Source organism: Vigna unguiculata, chromosome 1 (assembly GCF_004118075.2).
Source record: "Vigna unguiculata cultivar IT97K-499-35 chromosome 1, ASM411807v1, whole genome shotgun sequence".
Taxonomy (NCBI): domain Eukaryota; kingdom Viridiplantae; phylum Streptophyta; class Magnoliopsida; order Fabales; family Fabaceae; genus Vigna; species Vigna unguiculata.
In genome coordinates this window covers 29,700,367-29,721,630 of record NC_040279.1, presented here as the reverse complement: position 1 = coordinate 29,721,630, position 21,264 = coordinate 29,700,367, and the positions used below count along the sequence as shown (strand labels likewise).

The 21,264-nt window shown below is 34.4% G+C and overlaps 1 protein-coding gene and 2 long non-coding RNA genes across 7 annotated transcripts; 2 read left to right on the top strand and 1 right to left on the bottom strand.

Moving 5' to 3' along the window:
- Positions 1–2,167: 2,167 nt before the first annotated feature.
- On the bottom strand, positions 2,168–3,590 carry LOC114193990. The gene is made up of 2 exons (XR_003606330.1): positions 3,037–3,590; positions 2,168–2,919 (listed from the first exon to the last, which is right to left on the bottom strand). It is a non-coding gene; the product is annotated as an uncharacterized LOC114193990 (long non-coding RNA).
- On the top strand, positions 2,278–11,083 carry LOC114193961 (tRNA-splicing endonuclease subunit Sen2-1). Of its 5 annotated transcripts, XR_003606325.1 has the most exons (5): positions 5,233–6,208; positions 7,442–8,366; positions 8,474–8,542; positions 10,162–10,484; positions 10,562–11,083. XR_003606325.1 is itself a non-coding variant. In XM_028083989.1 (3 exons), the coding sequence occupies exon 3, from the start codon at positions 7,448–7,450 to the stop codon at positions 8,171–8,173; it is 726 nt and encodes a 241-aa protein (XP_027939790.1). In that variant the 5' UTR covers positions 2,278–2,460; positions 5,060–5,185; positions 7,442–7,447; the 3' UTR covers positions 8,174–8,383. The 5 variants fall into 5 exon arrangements, 3 of the variants coding, with proteins under 3 accessions (XP_027939790.1, XP_027939799.1, XP_027939775.1); XM_028083989.1 differs by lacking the exons at positions 5,233–6,208; positions 8,474–8,542; positions 10,162–10,484; positions 10,562–11,083 and adding exons at positions 2,278–2,460; positions 5,060–5,185 and having other exon boundaries at positions 7,442–8,383; XR_003606326.1 differs by lacking the exons at positions 10,162–10,484; positions 10,562–11,083 and having other exon boundaries at positions 8,474–8,731.
- Positions 11,084–14,323: 3,240 nt separating this feature from the next.
- On the top strand, positions 14,324–15,020 carry LOC114193994. The gene is made up of 3 exons (XR_003606334.1): positions 14,324–14,495; positions 14,574–14,642; positions 14,812–15,020. It is a non-coding gene; the product is annotated as an uncharacterized LOC114193994 (long non-coding RNA).
- The last annotated feature ends 6,244 nt before the right edge of the window (positions 15,021–21,264 follow it).

Below are 21,264 nucleotides of genomic sequence, written 5' to 3'. Positions count from 1 at the left end.
TAAAGTTAATATACAAATTATGAAAAAAATAGAAATAAAAAATATGTATTCATCAAATAGTCTTCGACCTAGAGATGGCAAATAAACTCGTTCCCGTGGGTATTGCTTGAATTCGTTTCCGTTTTGATGGAGAATCCCCGCATTGACTCGGTATGAGCATGGGTATGGAGAATCCCTGATTTTTTCGATTGGGTATGGGGATGTACATATCCCACATCCCCGACATAATACCCATCCCCGCCATATCTCCATCCTCGTTTAAATTATTAAAATATTCACAGTTAAATAAATAACCCTATATATATATATATATATATATATATATATATATATACTTTCTATTTTTATTTCTTTTAATTATTTGGTTTGTTATGAAACTCATTCGCATCTCCAATATATTTTTTTTATCTTATCATAACATTTATGTAATTATGTTAAAATGATGTATGTCAATTAAAAAAAATTATTTCTAACATTTAAATATTTCTATTATTTTTTAATATTTTTATTTACTGTATATTTTTCTTTCACATGAGAATATTTAATACTCTCAATTTAAGTGTTTAATAGCATAAACTTTTCATTTACTAGGTAATATAAAAAAATATTTTTTACTTATTATTATTAATTTTTGTTTCATTTGAAGAACTTTTTTGTTTCACTAAAATAATTTTTGTTATTTCTCAACTATTGAGTATATATGTTGGTATTTGAAAAGTTTTCTTAGGCCTCTAAGATATTTTTCATCTTATCATGCCCTTAATTATACATTTGTTTTCATTTGTGTGATTTCTTTCAATAGCAAAATGTTTATAAGACGTAAATTTGTTAATTTTTTAATATTTTTATTTTTTGTTTATTTTCATTATGTAAAATATTATTTCGATATATTTTATCTAATTATTTTTTATTTTCTAACTCATTACAATCATACTTTAATTTGTTCACTATAAATGTATAAATAATTTTTATTTATTATAATATAAAAATTTAATGTAATTGTCATGAATATTTTTTTATCACCATCCAACATATATTAGAGTTCAAAAGATACAAGATCTATGTTAAAATTATATTATTATGTTTATTATTTGTTCTTTGCGTTATTTTGATTAAGTGATGTATTATAGTTTTGATTAGTGCATAAAAAAAGATTCATTATAATTTAAAAAATTGAAATAAACAAACATTTAAAATATACTTTAATTTAAATATAATTTTTTCCTTTATATATTTTTTAAAATATTTTTAAATTTTATCAACTAATTTTCATTAATGTTTACAAATTTAATAAATGTTTTGGTTCTCATGAAATTTTATTTGGTATTCTAATCTAAAATATAAACAATTATAATTTATTTCAAAGTATTAGATATGAAAAAAAACAATCATTCCCATAATATTGAATATTTGATAATATTATGTTTCTTTTACCATAATTTTTTATTATTTTATAAAAATTAATTAAAATTAATATTAAAATAGTAAGAAAACGGATACGGTTACGAGTACGAGATTATACCCGTTACCCGAGATGAAACAAAAGTTTGATACCATTGGATTTAAGTATCAGGACTCTAGAATATCATTCCCTAACATATCATTAGATGAGTCGAGGAAAAATGTAGTATTGATAGTGTTGTCAAACACTCTGAAGTTTGAGAAAAATAAAATATATACGAGTGCTTCAAGGCATCTGCAAACCTTCCACACTTATCGTTGCATAGATGAATTAAGCCATCCAACAAAATGTGAGTAGCATCCTCTTGTTATTTTCTCTTGCTTAATATATCAATTTTATTCAGTAAAATGATTTTGCTTTATGCATGTTTATGTTGTTCATCTTTGCTAGTTTTTGTGCTGGAATAAGTCCCAAAAGGACTTTCAAACAAACGAGAAAAGAAAACCATGGTATTGATAGTTTAGTAACTGTTCGACGAAATGCTTGAACCAGGTGTTTCCTTACCGCACCTTTCTCACTTGACGAATCTATAACTCGGTTCTTCATTGTTTTTAAGTTTAGAATTTAGAGAATATCCTTCCGCGTTCACGCAAAAAAAAACGTTCAAATTAAGTTTTTTTTTTCTGCTTTTGGGGTCTTGGAAAAAGAAGGAAATGGTTGGTTGGCTGTATTGCAGCCATGAGAGTCGTAGCAGCAGTAGTAGGGTGACTGGAAGATAACCTAGCTCATGCTTTTTGATCATTGGCAAAAATTCAAACAGAAGATTTATAAAATGCGAAATTAGATAAAAAGGGGAGGAGAGCCGTTTGAAAAGAGGACATCTTCCTAGCACGGGCAGCAGACTTTGAGAATACACTTGATAACACAATAAAAGGCAAAAAGGGAGGAGAAAAAAAAAAAAAGAGGGGAGAAGAAAAGGAGAGCAACGGTGATCGGGGACAGCAAAGGAACCATCGAGTGAAGGAGGAAGCCAAAACAAGGCAAGGAGGCTACAACGGGTAAGCGTCCATACTTGAATACTTTGGTATTTTGGTTTGTTCATTATGAAAATGTGCTAGAGCCTCAGAGTGATATGTGAAAACGAACCATCTTGTTTACTCCCCTCCAATGTCTCCACACCATTGTCCCTTTTATATCTGTAAGTGTGTTATTCAATTCCTGCTCAAAGCATAAAAAAAAAGAAAACAGAACCAAACTCCTCACCCACGATCTCTGTCGCCACCATCAACATCATATACACATAAAACCCAAACCAGTTTCATCCACCGCCCATTATCCTCTCTGTTTCACCATCATTCATCACCGCCAACTCCTCCATCACCGCACATACACATCACGTTTTCTGCAAACACAAACAGAAACTAAATCACAAATTCAATCCCTCTCAACAGATTCATCTCCTCGCCGATTCCTCCATCACTAGCTAACCTTCCGGTACTTTCACCTTCATCTCATACCTGCGTAAAAACAAATGAGCCAAAACCTGTCTCGAATTTCATCCAACACAGGACAGTAAAACAGAGAGGAAAGAAAAATCGCCGGCGGCAATGCCGCCGGCGAGTCGGGGTTCGAACCGGCTGGGTGTTGGGGGCGCGAGAAGAGGTTCGATAAGTTGGAGCACCGCGGAGGCCGGCGACGCTTCTGGTAGCGATTAGCACCGTCGCCGGCGGCTCTGACGGACCGGGAAGCATGCACGTCGTGACCTTGAGGCTACAGTGGTGGCTCGCGCATTGAAGAAGACGAGAACGAAGGAGCACTCGCGAAACGAGTGCTGGCATGTCCGTCGACGGTGGCCGCCGTCGTCGCCGGCGTTGAGCAGGTGCGTGACCCAAGGCTAGGGGTTGTTGTGCTGCGTTGAAGATGATGGTTGGGAAAAGAAAGATGCGTGAAGAGAATTTAGGTTTTAGGGTTCTTTTTTGAAAGAAGATGGGCTGAGACGCTTTTGCTCTGCGCACCCCGCTTTCGATCTTCGCACCCCTGTCGATTTGTGTTTTTGGATCTATATGGGTTCCACATGCCACATCTGAGCCCACCTCTCATGCACCCCTTCCTTTTATTCTGCACCGCTATATACGGACTGTGTTAGTTATTCGTGGCATCCCTCAATTTGTTACATACACAACACGCCCTATTTTTGGGCTGGACAATCATTTACTTAATAATCATGATTGTTAACCGCGCAATCCATATGTTGTGCACTTTCACACTTATTACACACCTGACCTGACGATATTTGCTCTCTGCACCACCATTTTTACTAACCTCACAGCCTATTTGTATTTATCTCCTATTTTGGATTCTTTTCCTTTATTTTACTTCATGCACCTCCCACTAATTACTTTACACCCTCATATTTTGTTTTTCACTTTTATTCTTCTTAAATAAATTTCACCTTTTTTACAAAAAATATTTGAAAATTATAAAAAGTAAAAAAAATAGAAAAAATCTAAAAAAATTAAAAAAATGTTCTCTTTCACTTTATTGTATGTGTCTTGTTGTTTGTACCGTGTGAATCTCATATTTAAAAATACCAAAAATAATTTTCTTTGTCTTTTGATGTTTTTGTCTAACCGCCCACGTCGTGTGGCATGTATTTTCAAGTAATTAAAAAATACAAAAAAATAGTATAAAATTTTCAAAATATAAAAATATCAACATTTTCAAACAAACAAAACAAACTTTTAAATAACTACGTAACCCTGATTTCTTATTTTTTAATGAAAAAAAAAACAAAAAATATATTTTTGTTTCTTTTTAGTATTTTTCGTCTTATTAATTTTGGGAAAATTTAACATTTTGAAAACCACAATAACTTGCATGTTTAATTAAAGGCACGTTCTCGGACGGGCGTTGTAGGATGCTAATATCTTTCCCTAAGTGTAATCGACTCTCGGACTTAAAATTTGTTTTTTTTTATTTATCTTTATGTTTTCTATAGTTTTCCAGAAATAACTATGGTGGTGACTTCAAATCTCTTTTTTAAACTCATTTTCATTTTTGTTTCATCGCGATCCCGGTTGTGACAAGGTTAATAAGTTATTTCCTATTTTAGATATCCACAATTATACTTCTTCTTGTCCGATCTAAATTTTTTTAGGTTTAATTGTTTTTTTTTTCATGTTTCCGTTTAAATATGAATGGTATTTTAGTTTTTTAAGTTTTCATATAGTTTTTGATTTTGAAATTTTTTTTTTTTTAATTGGATTAAAGATTTTTCATTAAAGTTAATACTAGAAGTATGTTAATTATATCTGAGTAAATTTTTTTCAAAAAATTGAAATTATCTTAATCTTTCAAATCTCAAGATTATATCGACACTAAAATAACTGAAGAAACAACATCATATATTATTGAACAAAAAAGATTAATTAAGTTTTTTTTACTATCTTCATAGACTGTATTTGCTTTGTGCACTTCTCCAATGTCTCTCCGGTCAAGTTGCATACGCTACCCATTGTGTCCAATTAAGGGATATTGTGCCTCCGGAAAGAAATTCTTCGTATCAGTTATTTTAAAATTCTGTAGTAGCGTGAATGGTGAGTGGGAAAAAGAGTTTTCTATTTTCTTATATAAACCCAAATCCTCTATCATTTCTAGGGGTTTGGATGTCTCAAGCAGAGAAATTGGAAATCAAGAGAGCGAAGGTTAGACTGAGGAAGAATCCGGAAATCCAAGAAGAAGCAGGCAAAGGCAGAGAAAAATATCTTGCTACTTGCTACGGAGGTGTTTACTCTTCCATGGTTTTTTACTAATGCTCTACTATTAGTGGCTTGTGTTTGTCATATGCGTCTCTAAGTCTGAATTAATTCCTTTGCTTTCGATTAGGCTTTTTGAATATATCATATGTCTGATTGATCCTTATTTTTACTGGTACGTTGCTTTAGTTCTTCCATTTGTGCCAATTCATATTCTCATATAATGAATCCAGAAATGAAGAACAAATAGAACAGATAGCGGAGAGTCAGGTAGAAGAAGACAAGAAACTAAATTAGTTAAGATACAAAATTTCCCTTCTTGTGTTAGAAGCACAATTGCAAATGATACATAGAACCCAAACCAGTGGAATCACTCATGTTCTCTATAATTTCATTTATGTTCTACACCTAATTCAGAAAAACCAGAAATAAATCCTTCTACATTCAGCCAGCTTCGTCATTTATCCTCACCATCTTCAATCATTCTTCTGTTTAATTTTTCACAACCAAACACTACAATCAGAAAAATCCAATTGAAGAGGATGTAGAAGAATGTGTGGAGAAAGAGGAGCAATGGCATACTAGTAATATTTCTGGCCAACGTCGCACCTGATAGTTGCGCCGGTGGTGGCATCGCGGCTTCGATTGAAGGGAGACCGGTGAAGTTCGCGATGCTGGTGGCTCGCCGGTGGTAGTCTTGATTAGGCTTAGGGTGCATAGCACCGAGCGACGACTATGCCTCCTATCGACCTCCCGTATGGAAGTCGTTCAACGATACAAGGGCAGAGTCGTCACTAGCAATGCCACCGGTGAGTTGGTTGAGCGAGGGAAGCCAAGGCTGGCGGTGACTGGCGTTCTGCAGAAGAGGATAAAGAAGTGGAGAGTGAATCCACGCGGTAACGCTGACACCGGTGATGTCATTGCTACCGGCGGTGGCTTTTGCACAACAGCGACGTGGCCCTGACGGCGACGGCACATCCATGCGATAGGTTGATTTGGATGAAGGCTAGGGCTGGTGCGTTCTGCAGAAATGTGGAAGATGAAGCATCTAGTAATAACACTACTTGAGCTCCTATAAGCATTGATTTGTAGCAAGATGGCAGATTGAGTAACATTTACTTGGTGAAAATTTTCATTTCCTTTTTAGTTTTGATCTCAAAATTTAAATGTTGAAATGGATTAACGCACATCATAATTGGTTTGTAAGAAGATGTCTATTTCACCTATTGATTAAGCTGATTAAGCATAGAATCGAGATGGTAGTTCGTTTTTTCTAAGCTGAGTCTGAGACCATTTCTATGTCATGAGAATTTAATTTGTTAATTTTAAGCACATATAATTGATTTGGTAAGAAAATATTTAAGGTTGGATCCTCTCTTACCCTGTTGATGTGTCTGCTAATAATACTGAGTTAGCTCCAATGATGATCTCTTTTCAACTATGACATGCTCGGTTAGGACATGCTTCATCAAAAATTGTTCAACATGTTATGAGAAAATGTAATATACCATGTACTCATAAACAATACTTTTGTGAATCTTGGGTTGTAGCTAAGTTAAATCAGTTGCCTTTTTATACTTCCATCACTGAATATAGGTGTTCTCTTGAACTTGTGTGCATTGATTTGTGGGGGACCCTCTCCAGTTCCTCCAACTAATGGTTATATTTATTGTAATAAATACTTTGCCCACATATGTGCTTCATAATAGCAATCCCTATGAAACTCTTTAATCGCAAACCTGATTATAGTTTCTTCAAAAAAGTTTGTTGCACCTTTTAACCTCTAGTAAGGACGTATAACAAAAATAAATTTGCTTTCAGATCATCTGTGTGTTTATTTCTTGGATACACTTCTCAACACAAAGACTATGTTTGTCTCTTACCATCTGGAAAAATATATTTGATTGGGTAACCTTAAATATTTAATTTGTTAATTTTCAGCACATATAATTGATTGGGTTATAATTGTCTTTTACTTTTGTTTTTACTAAATCCTTTTCAAGTAAACTAATATAGTTCAAGCACAGCAATTCTAGTTAGGACTTTGAGTCATGTAATTTACTTCATGGCTGTGATAGTAAGTGTACAAAGTTGCTCGTGTTTATAAATTTTGCGTTGTCCAAGCAAATGGGGGTGGACTAGTAGAGCTTTTTTGAACATTCTTGTGATCTTTTGGGGGAACTTGAATATTTTCCACTGTTTTCTTGCAAGAAATATGCTATCATCTGCCATTACCTTTATTTTATTAAACTTTGTTAAATATTTTTATTTACGTATATTGTAGGTCCAAATGGCACCAAGATGGAAAGGAAAAGATGCAAAAGCTAAAAAGGACGCAGAAGCAGAGGCGCTCGAGGAACCCATGTCAAAGATTGTATCTGAACTCAAGTCTTCTCTAGTTCAATCAGATACTTGTGGATTTCTCTCTGATAACAGTGTACAGTTAGCAGTGGGAGCAGAGCAACTTGATCTGCTTGATAAAGCATGCTTTGGTCGACCTGTGAGAACAATTGAAAAGGACAAACACTGGTTTCAATTAAGTTTCGAGGAGGCATTCTACCTATGCTATTCCTTGAAATGCCTTAAGATTAATGGCAGTGGTACTGGTCCCCATAATGATGAAGAACTGTGGCATTACATGAAGTCGAAGAAAGATACATTCCCTTGTTTCTACAAGGCTTATTCCCACCTTCGAATGAAAAACTGGGTTGTGAGGTCAGGATCTCAGTACGGTGTAGACTTTGTTATCTATCGCCACCATCCATCTCGGGTCCATTCTGAGTATGGTGTGCTTGTTTTATCAGATGGGGAAGATAAAGATCTGAATGGAAGACTGAGAGTATGGTCTGATGTTCATTGCACAACTCGACTTGTTGGAAGTGTTGCAAAAATCTTATTGGTTCTACATGTCAATAAAGTTGGTAACAACGAGTCTCCATTATGTCTTGCAAACTATACCGTTGAAGAGTGCACAATCACCAGATGGAGTCCAGAGCAGAACCGTGAAAAGATGTAGATCATGCTAGCACTGATAACAGAAACGAGTAATACTGGACACACATGTTTTCAACGCAAGTCTTGCAAACTTTTCACGTCATATTTAGAGCTGAACACAGAACATAAGCTACTCTGAGTAGCTTAGACTGAAGTGGATTTTAATGTTGGCAAATGTTTTTCTCAGCATGTAAAATACTGTCAAATATGATGGAGTAAGAATATTTTTTTATTGTCATTGTTCAAAGGTAATATTGTTATTCAAGCACAACAATATTCAAAGATTCCTTTTTATTCACATTGCTGTCTCATTTTTCTGAAGGTCCTCAAGATGCGGGTATGCAGAACCTAATCCTCGTCTGGCTTGAATCTAATGTTGAGGCAGACTCTGGTGAAACCACTTCATTTTATACTTTGATTTACTTTAACTTTTGGTGCTTTTGTTTTGTGTGATTTTGTTTCTTTTAATTTCAATTGCTCAATTAGTCATATTTAGTATTTATAGTTTTTGGTTGTTCAAATTAAATTTCTTTAAATCTCATTTAGTAATTAATAAAATTACAATGGAAGTATAATATATTACGATTTGTATAGATTAGAAGAAAATCTGTACAATATTAAAATGAAATAAATTGTAATGAAATATATTTTATTATTTTAATTTAATCATTATTTATGTTTTCAAATGTATCTGTACTGTTACATGAAATTTTAGATGAAAGATGGAAAATTATAAGGATTTTGTTTAGACAACTATAAATAAAGAATAAAAAATTAAACACTGATTTAAAGTGTTTTTAAGCCTGGAATAATTTTGTAGGCATATTATAATATCTACGTGCACATTAGATTTGATGTTTGGAATTTCAAAGTTTCTTATTTGATATTTGCAGTCTCATGTTTACGTTTTACACAAGTAAAAATTGAAATTACTTATAAATAATTTTAGTTGACATATAATTACGAATTTACATTAAATACCAAATCAAATATGTACTCTAATTTTCATCCATTCATTTACACGATGAAATTTAGTAACAAAATCGAGTTTAACAAACCCAATTATTTTTTAATGTTAAAATTTCAAAATATTTCTAAAATAATTTTTTAGCAATTTTAAAATCTTCTCTAATACAATTTCAATTATTCTACCAATGTATAGTAAATACGGAGCAATTTAAAGGCAATTGATGTCCCCATATTTTAATCCTAAATGTTGGTTTTCTAAAAGGTAATTTTTGACATTAAAGTTTCATCATTGAGAAAACCCCTTATGAATGTACAACAATTTTAAATTGTGGAAAATACTTTTGTAAGTATAAAAAGTTTAATACATCTGAGAAGTATTTTCCAAAAAAAATAGAATAAAGATAGTAAAATTAAAAGATATAAATAATAATTGTCTTACTAAAAATTTGTTTGGTGTTTGAAGTCTCAGAACATTTTATTTGGCGTCTTATATTTATATTTAAGATGTGAAAATTTTTGTTTAAAGTAATTATATTTATGTTAGACATGAAAAGTTAGAATTATTTAAAGCAATTTTAGACGTGCCCATCAATTTACATTACACTTGATTCCACGTCCAATTAAATATATATTATTAAAAGGATGTGGAAAATACTAAAGAATAGTAGTAGATAATATCAGTGAAATTTTGATTATTTTATTATTAAAAGGTTGAGTTATATTTGTAAAATTAATTAATTGAGTTTCATTTATAAAAATTATCACATTGTAAACATACTTCTCTTCTTATGTATTCTTTCCAAAATTCTGACCAATTTAGATTCATATGTTAGAAAATATGAGTGAATCATAGGAGTTATGGTGTAGAGAGCAATCATTCTATCTGATTAAAGTCCGAATCAAAATAAATTTATCTTCTACTTTTTTTTCTTGCATCAATTTAGTGATATGCTTGCATGTGACTAAGAATACTTTCTTGCATGCGACTCTTGTCTGCATATTGTTCAAATAATTGATATGAGATTTTCTTTACGTCTATAGAACGTCTTGTGAGTGCTCGAGTTAATGGAACTTGGTAGAGAAAGAGCTTAAGTCCATTAAGGGAAGCTAGTTGGTTTGTTTTTCATTTGTGAGATTGGCCGATTCTTTCGCGGTTCATTGTTTGTTCCAATTTTGGGTTTTATTGTTTGCTCGAAACCCATTCTTCACTTCGTCTATTTTCTATTCATCTTCCACTTATCTACTATACACGAAACGCGAAGTCCACGACGAAGAACGCGAGAGTGAGAACAACACAAGCATCCGCGACGAGCTAACTAACGACGACGACGGTCACCCGTGGGCCACCGCGGTCCGAGAGCCAGGTTCGTTCCCGTTGTAGGATTTTTTTTCTTTTCTCGTTGTCGTTTGCCCTAATCGTTGATGTTCTTTCTCCTCACAGCGGTGAAGCTAACTAGGTGGCGACGATCACCCTCGGCGGCGTCGCACTCCCACGGCAGCGACGTAACAGGTGCGCTCCCTTCCCTTCCCAATTTATGCTGTGTGTGTGTGGTGCGTTCCCTTTCCAATTGATATTATTTCATTTCCTTTCTTTTGTTTTGTTTGATTATATGTGTGTATTTTCAGCTTCCCTTCGAAATATATGATTTTAGTTTGAACTGCAGTGTATCCTCATTCTATTCCAGGTTGAACAGTAATGAACCAAAATTTTAACAAGTTTATGGCAGATTTGTGTGTAACGGATATGAATAGAATACTTGAAATGTATACTGGATTTGAGGTAATATCGAAATTGGTTGATGTAGGAGGTGGAAATGGACAAAACCTCAAAATGATAATCTCCAAATGCCCTTCAATTAAAGGACTTAATTTTATCTCCCAAAGTGATTGAGAATGCCTGATATATTTAATGTTTTATCATATATATATATATATCAAAGGGTTAGTATAATGATATAAGTTCAATTCTAAACTTTGTCACATGTTGGAGGACATGTTCCAGAGGGTCACTCCATGACACTTGATGTTGGACTTACTTATGTTGAAGGTGTTTGACCTATTATTGTCTAAGGTATTCCTTTATATGCAATTAAAGAATCACCTTTACACAAAGAAAATGGTTTGCCCTCACCTCATCTCATGATGAGGCAGTTGATAGGAGGCTAATGGGTCTCCCTCGTGCTCAGATGTACCCCTTTAACTCATGGGTTTATACTCTGCACTCGTGAAAAAAAAATTAAGCATCTAGTATTTATTGGCTGAATAGTTGAAGTTTAGCTGATTGTTACATCAGGAATATTTTTTATTATTGTGTGTCCAGATTTTTCTTGTATTTGAAGCCTGCTTTAAATTATATCTTCTGGCATAGATTATTCACATGGTATTGTATTCTGATCCTCTTCTCAGACCCAATAATAGGTGTGTTGTTCCTTTAAAATGGTTAGATTATTTCAGATTATGTATGATATCATACAAAGGCAAAGATTAATGTTAATTTGGAATTGTTGGATTCTTTTACTTGTAATATTGTGTCTGCTATGTGAAAGATTAAAATATTGAAGAGCAATAATGGGAATAAGGATTGGATCATCAATTTAAATTTATGCTTCGAGTCCTCAATCATTGTAATATAATTTGTATGATTGATTTAAGAAAAAGATATAAAATATTATTTTAATTTTTGAAATTATCAAAAGTCGTGTAACTATATCTTATTATTATGTTTTATAAAATTGTTTTATTAATAAAATATAATCTTAGATATCCATTTGACATGAAATTAGATGTTATTTTATATTCAACCAAGCTTACATTAAGTAAAGAAACTACAAACTCCAAAAGCCATTACTCGTACACTGTCTATTAGTCTGGTGTAGTTTTAGTGCATGGTCTCAAATGGTTAGAGAATTAGATTAATATAGTAAGAGGTACATTTGAACACACCTTGTGCTCCAATTTTTCCAATTATATTTTTTTCTTTAAAATAATAAGAGTAAGAGAAAATCTTCGAGGAGTAATTTTTGTGAATAAGTGGCTCTGGAAGGTCATTTGTAAGGTGTTGAGAATAGGTCATAGTTGTTGCTGATAGGAAGTAACTCAGTGATTCAAGAGTCATGCCTCCACTATATTTGTGAATAAACAGAACCTACACATCAACAAACATTCTTACTCTTTCTAATTGTTGTTTGTTCCATTTAAAATATTTGAATATTATATCCTTCAAGATTGAAAAGCTAACTCCATTATATTTCTTTCACTGTTAGATTTTCATAATTCTCATTTCATAATTGAGTTGGAATTAGAGGTGAGTTTTTAACTTATTGAGTTGGAATTAGAGGTGAGTTTTTAACTTATTGAGTTGATATTTTATCTTATTCATGCTTAATTTAAATTTTATTGCTTTACATTAATATGATTGTAGATCAAAACCCTTTAGACAGTTAAATAGAAAAATAAAAAAATATTTTTAGAGAATGTAATTAATTAAACTGCATGGTCCTTCATGCATACAAAATGCAACATATAGTATATACAGTATATAATATACTTTCATGCACTTTACTACATTTATTTACGACCGATTCAGCACCCAAAATCATTTTATTAAATTAAAATTTGTTTGTATTAGTTACCGAATCAATGATGGAAAATTTGGTTGTTAAATTAGTCTTTAATACTTCAAAGTGACCAAATTTTTAATGACTAATTAGCAAACACAATTTAGGTAATTATTTAGTCATCAATATGACTAACTATTTTGCAAAAAGAATTTTTATTACTATTTAATTTCTGTGACTAAAAGTGTTTGTAATTGATTTTATCATTTTCTACTAGTGTTATTACTAGAAAAAAGATTGTATCTTAAGTTATTAACAAATGGTAATATATATATATATATATATATATATATATATATATATATATATATATATATATATATATATATATATATATATATATATATATCAACTAGTCTTATATTATAATTTTGAGTATCCTTATTAGTAGTTATAGAAAAAAATCTTAAATAATAGTGTTTTCATGGGTTATCAACTTTTATTTTTATGTTATACTTATTTTTATTGTTTGTTTTTAAATTTATTACTTTCATCTTTTTTCTGAATTAAATTTGAACATATAAAGGTGTAGTCTTCTAATTTTTATAATAACAAATTATTTATAATAAATATATAGTAACAGTTATCTATATCTATCTTCTATAACAATAAAGGGAATTTTTTTTTCCCATATTTCATAATACTCGTTTTACCCTTAGTTATTTTAAAAATTAATTATTTTATAAATAATTAACTTTTAATCATTTTTCTACAAATTTTTTTGTCTTAAATTATTATTTAATTTTTTTATATATACTTTTTTAATTTTATATTTAACAACTATTTTAAAAAATATATATTTATTATTGATTTTAAATTTTTTAAAAATTAAAAATGCAAATACACAAGTGCTCTGTGTAATCGCTAATATATTTAAAAGCACCAGTCTACTGTAAATTTTGAAGCAAAATATTACCGTTATTAATTGTTTGCTTCTTAGTCATTTTGTATATATGTTGTAGTTAACCGTTTTTTATTTGTTTTTTGCTTACTTGTCCCAAACGGTAAAATTAAGCTTCAACATTTAATTTCGTTCAGATAAATATAATTTATTTTAAAGATTATTAAAAAAAATATTTAAATAATTAAAGAAAGAAAAAAAATAAGAAACTAATATATATATATATATATATATATATATATATATATATATTAATATGAAAAATGAAAAACAAAAAAAAATAGAAAATTAAAAGTTAAAAATTTATAATATAAATAGTAATAATATGGAAAGATAAAAATAAAATAATTAAGTTAAATTAACAAAATATTCAATAAAATAAGGGAAAAATAAAAAAATAATAGAAAAGAAAATAAGTTTTAATATAATTTCGGATATTTAAAAATTAATATAATTTAATTTTTTTGTTAAATTTCTTAAATGGATAAAATTTTTCATTAAAGTTAATATTATGATTATACCAAATTTAACAAAAAATAAATAAATTATATCAATCTTTGAAATTTCAAGACTATATTAAAACTAAAAAAACGGAAACATGGACAAAAAATTAATTAATTTTTTATTTTACTATCATTCTTTCGCGGTTCATTGTTTGTTCCAATTTTGGGTTTTATTGTTTGCTCGAAACCCATTCTTCACTTCTTCTATTTTCTATTCATCTTCCACTTATCTACTATAAACGAAACGCGAAGTCCACGACGAAGAACGCGAGAGTGAGAACAAGACGAGCATCCGCGGCGAGCTCACTAAGGACGACGACGGTCACCCGTGGGCCACCGCGGTCGGAGAGCCAGGTTCGTTCTCGTTGTAGGATTTTTTTTTCTTTTCTTGTTATCGTTTGCCCTAATCGTTGATGATCTTTCTCCTCACAGCGGTGAAGCTAACTAGGTGGCGACGATCACCCTCGGCGGCGTCGCACTCCCACGGCAGCGACGTAACAGGTGCGCTCCCTTCCCTCCCCAATTTATCTGTGTGTGTGTGGTGCGTTCCCTTTCCAATTGATATTATTTCATTTCCTTTCTTTTGTTTGATTATATGTGTGTATGTTCAGCTTCCCTTCGAAATATATGATTTTAGTTTGAACTGCAGTGTATCCTCATTCAATTCCAGGTTGAACAGTAATGAACCAAAATTTTAACAAGTTTATGGCAGATTTGTGTGTAACGGATATGAATAGAATACTTGAAATGTATACTAGATTTGAGGTAATATCGAAATTGGTTGATGTAGGAGGTGGAAATGGACAAAACCTCAAAATAATAATCTCCAAATGTCCTTCAATTAAAGGACTTAATTTTATCTCCCAAAGTGATTGAGAATGCCTGATATATTTAATGTTTTATCATATATATATATATATATATATATATATATATATATATATATATATATATCAAAGGGTTAGTATAATGATATAAGTAGAGGTGTCAATTTGGCCCAGCCCACAGGGTTTGGTTCTGGCCCATGTGGGCTAGGGCCAAAAAAGCCCACATTGAAAAAAAGCCCCCAACAAAGAAACCCATAGGGCCAAAAACCCTACAAAAGCCCTGTGGGCCAGGACCAACCCATGGGCTTTCATCTTCCACACGAAAAATATATTATTTTTTAAAATATATTACTATCTGTGGGACAAGCCCAACGAACCAGACAAGCACGACGACCTGAATAGGTCTAACGACTCGGACCTGCCCTACGACCTCGACAAGAACGACGACTCGAACGGGCCCGATGATCCAAACAGGCCCAACAACCCGAACGGGCCCGACGACCCAGACGAGCCCGAATATAGGACAAACCCGACGACACGGACATGCCCAACGACATGGAAGGGCCCGACGACCCGGACAGGCTCGATGACCTGGACGGGCCCAATGACCCAGATAGGACCGACGAACCTGACAGGCCCTTTGACCCAAACAAGCCCGACGACCCGTATGGACCCGACGACCCGGACGGGTCCTACAACCCAGACGGGCCTAACGACCCAGATGGGACCGACGACACAAACATGCCCGACAACCCAGACGGGCCGAACGAGCCAGATGGGCCTAACGACCAAGACAGGCCATACGACCTAGACGAGCCCGACAACCCGGACAGGCCCAACAACCCAGACGAGACAAACGATATGAACAGGCCCGACGACACTGATGGGCCCGACGATCCGAACGGGCCCAATGATCCAGACAGGCCTGACGACCCGAACGAGCTCGACGACCCAGACGCGCCCGACGACACAAACTTGCCTGACGACCCAAACGTGCTAGACGACCCGAACGGGCCCGACAACCCGAACGGGCCCAATGACCCAAACGGGCCCAATGATCCGAACGGGCCTGACGAGCTGGACAGACCCGACGACCCGGACGGGACCAACGACCCAGACATACCCAACGACCCGAACGGGTCATCAGGCCCATCCGAGTTGTCGAGCGCGTTCGGGTCGTTAAGCCCGTTCAGGTCGTCTGGCACGTTCGGGTCGTCTGGCACGTTCGGGTCGTCGGGCTCGTCTGGGTCGTCGTGCCTGTTTGGGTCGTCGGGCCCGTTCGGGTCATCGAGCTCGTTCCGGTTATCTGGCACGTCTGGGTCATCGGGCCTGTCTGGTTCGTCGAGCCCGTTCCGGTCTTCGGGCCCGTTCGGGTCGTCTGACACGTCTGGGTCGTTGGGCCCGTTTGGATCGTCGGGCCCGTTTGGCTCGTTGGGCCCGTTCGGGTCGTCATGCCCGTTTGGATCATCGAGTCCATACGAGTCGTCGAGCCCGTTCGGGTCGTTGGGCCTGTCTGGATCATTGGGCCTGTTTGGATTGTTGGGCCCGTTCGGGTCGTCGGCCTGTTTAGATCGTTGGGCTCGTCTGGGTCGTAGGGCCCATCTGGCTCGTTTGGCCCATTCGGGTTTTCGGGCCCGTTTGAGTCGTCGGGCTCGTCCGTGTTGTCTGGCATGTCCGGGTTGTCATGCCCGTCCTAGTCGTCGGGCCCATCTTTGTCCTCTGGCCCGTCCGGGTTTTCGGGTTCGTCCGTGTTGTCTGCCATGTCCGGGTTATCCAACTCGTCCTGGTCGTCGGGCTCATCTTGGTTGTCTGGTTTGTCCTTGTCATCGGGCCCATGCTGGTCATTGGGCTCGTCCGGTTCGTCGAGCCCGTCCGGGTCATCGGGCCCGTTCGGGTCGCTCAACTTAATCTTTGACTCTGGCTTAATGTAGTATTATTTGGGGGACTAACCCACCTTAGTCCTAGTCCTAACCCACTAGAGAGGTGGTTTTGGGGGCTGGGGCTTTTTTTTGGCCCCCTCATTTGAGGGCTCCCTAAAAGGGGACTTTATGAAGAGTGGGCTAGGGTTGACCCATGGGCTAGGGGCCAAATTGACACCTCTAGATATAAGTTCAATTCTAAACTTTGTCGAGGACATGTTCCAGATGGTCACTCCATGACACTTGATGTTGGACTTACTTATGTTGAAGGTGTTTGACCTATTATTGTCTAAGGTATTCCTTTATATGCAATTAAAGAATCACCTTTACACAAAGAAAATGGTTTGCCCTCACCTCATCTCATGATGAGGCAGTTGATAGGAGGCTAATGGGTCTCCCTCGTGCTCAGATGTACCCCTTTAACTCATGGGTTTATACTCTGCACTCGTGAAAAAAAAATTAAGCATCTAGTATTTATTGGCTGAATAGTTGAAGTTTAGCTGATTGTTACATCAGGAATATTTTTTATTATTGTGTGTCCAGATTTTTCTTGTATTTGAAGCCTGCTTTAAATTATATCTTCTGGCATAGATTATTCACATGGTATTGTATTCTGATCCTCTTCTCAGACCCAATAATAGGTGTGTTGTTCCTTTAAAATGGTTAGATTATTTCAGATTATGTATGATATCATACAAAGGCAAAGATTAATGTTAATTTGGAATTGTTGGATTCTTTTACTTGTAATATTGTGTCTGCTATGTGAAAGATTAAAATATTGAAGAGCAATAATGGGAATAAGGATTGGATCATCAATCTACATTTATGCCTCGAGTCCTCAATCATTGTAATATAATTTGTATGATTGATTTAAGAAAAAGATATAAAATATTATTTTAATTTTTGAAATTATCAAAAGTCGTGTAATTATATCTTATTATTATGTTTTATAAAATTGTTTTATTAATAAAATATAATCTTAGATATCCATTTGACATGAAATTAGATGTTATTTTATATTCAACCAAGCTTACATTAAGTAAAGAAACTACAAACTCCAAAAGCCATTACTCGTACACTGTCTATTAGTCTGGTGTAGTTTTAGAGCATGGTCTCAAATGGTTAGAGAATTAGATTAATATAGTAAGAGGTACATTTGAACACACCTTGTGCTCCAATTTTTCCAATTATAACTTTTTTCTTTAAAATAATAAGAGTAAGAGAAAATCTTCGAGGAGTAATTTTTGTGAATAAGTGGCTCTGGAAGGTCATTTGTAAGGTGTTGAGAATAGGTCATAGTTGTTGCTGATAGGAAGTACTCATAGTGATTCAAGAGTCATGCCTCCACTATATTTGTGAATAAACAGAACCTACACATCAACAAACATTCTCACTCTTTCTAATTGTTGTTTGTTTCATTTAAAATATTTGAATATTATATCCTTCAAGATTGAAAAGCTAACTCCATTATATTTCTTTCACTGCTAGATTTTCATAATTCTCATTTCATAATTGAGTTGGAATTAGAGGTGAGTTTTTAACTTATTGAGTTGATATTTTATCTTATTCATGCTTAATTTAAATTTTATTGCTTTACATTAATATGATTGTAGATCAAAACCCATTAGTTAAATAGAAAAATAAAAAAATATTTTTAGAGAATGTAATTAATTAAACTGCATGGTCCTTCATGCATACAAAATGCAACATATAGTATATATATTATATAAGATACTTTCATGTACTTTACTACATTTATTTACGAACGATTCAGCATCCAAAATCATTTTATTAAATTAAAATTTGTTTGTATTAGTTACCGAATCAATTATCGAAATTTTGATTGTTAAATTAGTCTTTAATACTTCAAGGTGACCAAATTTTTAATGACTAATTATCAAACACAATTTAGGTGATTGTTTAATCATCAATATGACTAACTATTTTGCAAAAAAAGTTTTTATTATTATTTAATTTCGGTGACTAAAGGTGTTTGTAATTGATTTTATCATTTTCTACTAGTGTTATTACTAGAAAAAAAGATTGTATCTTACTTTATTAACAAATGGTATTATATATATATATATATATATATATATATATATATATATATATATATATATATATATCAACTAGTCTTATATTATAATTTTGAGTATCCTTATTAATAGTGTAGTTATAGAAAAAAATCTTAAATAATAGTGTTTTCATGGGTTATCAACTACAAATATCCCCAAATGAATACCATAAAATTTTTAGTGCACGAAAGTTTTAAGTTCGGTGGGTTTTGCATATGGCCAAGTTGGTTGGTGCATCACGGCATAGGTAGATGACTTGGTGAGTTGTTTTGTGAAAAAAAAAATTCGTGATTTTTGAGATGTGGAGGTTGGAATGACTTACAAATGTCTCCAAATGAATACCATAAAATTCGTTGTGCACGTAAGTTTAAGTGTAGTGGGTTTTGCATATGCTTAAGTTGGTCGGTGCACCACGGCATAGGTAGATTGCTTGGTGGGTTGTTTTGTAAAAAAATAAAATTCGTGGTTTTTGAGATGTGAATGTTGGAATGACCTTCAAATGTCCCCAAATGAATACCATAAAATTCCTGGTGGACGAAAATTTTGAGTTCGGTGGGTTTTGCACATGGCCAATTTGGTCGGTGCACCACGGCGTAGGTAGATGGCTTGGTGGGTTGTTTTGTGAACAAATGAAATTCGTGGTTTTTTGAGATGTGAAAGTTGGAATGGCCTGCAAATGTCCCCAAATGAATACAATAAAATTCTTGGTACACGAAAGTTTTAAATTCGGTGGGTTTTTCATATGGCCAAGTTGGTCGGTGTACCACGACATAGGTAGATAGCTTGGTGGGTTGTTTTGTGAAAAAAATGAAATTTGTGGTTTTTGAGATGTGAAAGTTGGAATTGCCTGCAAATGTCCCCAAATGAATACCATAAAATTCTTAGTGCACGAAAGTTTTAAGTTCCGTGGGTTTTGTACATGACCAAGTTGGTCGGTGCACCACGGTATAGGGAGTGGCTTGGTGAGTTGTTTTGTGAAAAAATGAAATTCGTGGTTTTTGAGATGTGAATGTTGGAATGGCCTACAAATATCCCCAAATGAATACCATAAAATTTTTGGTGCACGAAAGTTTTGAGTTCGGTGGGTTTTGCACATGGTCAAGTTGGTCGTTGCACGACAACATTTCTAGATGGCTTGGTGGGAAGTTTTGTGAAAAAATGAAATTCGTGGTTGTTGAGATGTGAATGATGGAATGACGTACAAATGTCTCCAAATGAATACCATGAGAGTCTTGGTTCACTAAAATTTTGAATTCAGTGGGTTCTGCAAATGGCCAAGTTGGTAGGTGCACCACGACATAGATAGATGGCTTGGTGGGTTGTTTTGTGAAAAAATGAAATTCGTGGTTTTTTAGATGTGAAGGTTGGAATGGCCTACAAATGTCCCCAAATGAATACCATTAAATTTTTGGTGCATGAAAGTTTTAAGTTCGGTCGGTTTTGCACATGGACAAGTTGGTCGGTGCACCACAACATAGGTAGATTGCTTGGTGGATTGTTTTGTGAAAAATGAAATTCGTGGTTTCTGAGATATGAAGGTTGGAATGGTCTACAAATCTCTCCAAATGAATACCATATAATTCTTGGTGCACGAAAGTTTTAAGTTCGGTGGGTTTTGTACATGGCCAAGTTGGTCGGTGCACCATGGCATAGGTAGATGGCTTGGTGGGTTGTTTTGTGAAAAAATGAAATTCGTGGTTTTTGAGATGTGAATGTTGAAATGATCTACAAATGTCCCCAAATGAATACCATAAAATTCTTGGTGCACGAAAGTTTTGAGGTCGGTGGGTTTTGCACATGGCCAAGTTGGTCGGTGCACCACGACATATATAGATGGCTTGGTGGGGTGTTTTGTGAAAAAAATGAAATTCGTGGTTTTTCAGATGTGAGGGTTGGAATGGCCTAGTCCCTAAATGAATACCATGAAAGTCTTGGTGCCCGAAAGTTTTGAGTTCGGGGGGTTTTGCACATGACCAAGTTGGTCGGTGCACCATGGCAACGCTAGATGGCTTGGTGGGTTGTTTGGTGAAAAATGAAATTCGTGGTTTTTGAGATGTGAAGGTTGGAATTGTCTACCAATGTCCCCAAATGAATACCATAAAATTCTTGGAGTACGAAAGTTTGGAGGTCGGTGGGTTTTGCACATGGCGAAGTTGGTCGCTCGACCATGACATAGGTAGATGGCTTGGTCGGTTATTTTGTGAAAAAATGAAATTCGTGGTTTTTGAGATGTGAAGGTTGGAATGGCCTACAAATGTCCTCAAATAAATACTATAAAATTCTTGGTGCACGAAAGTTT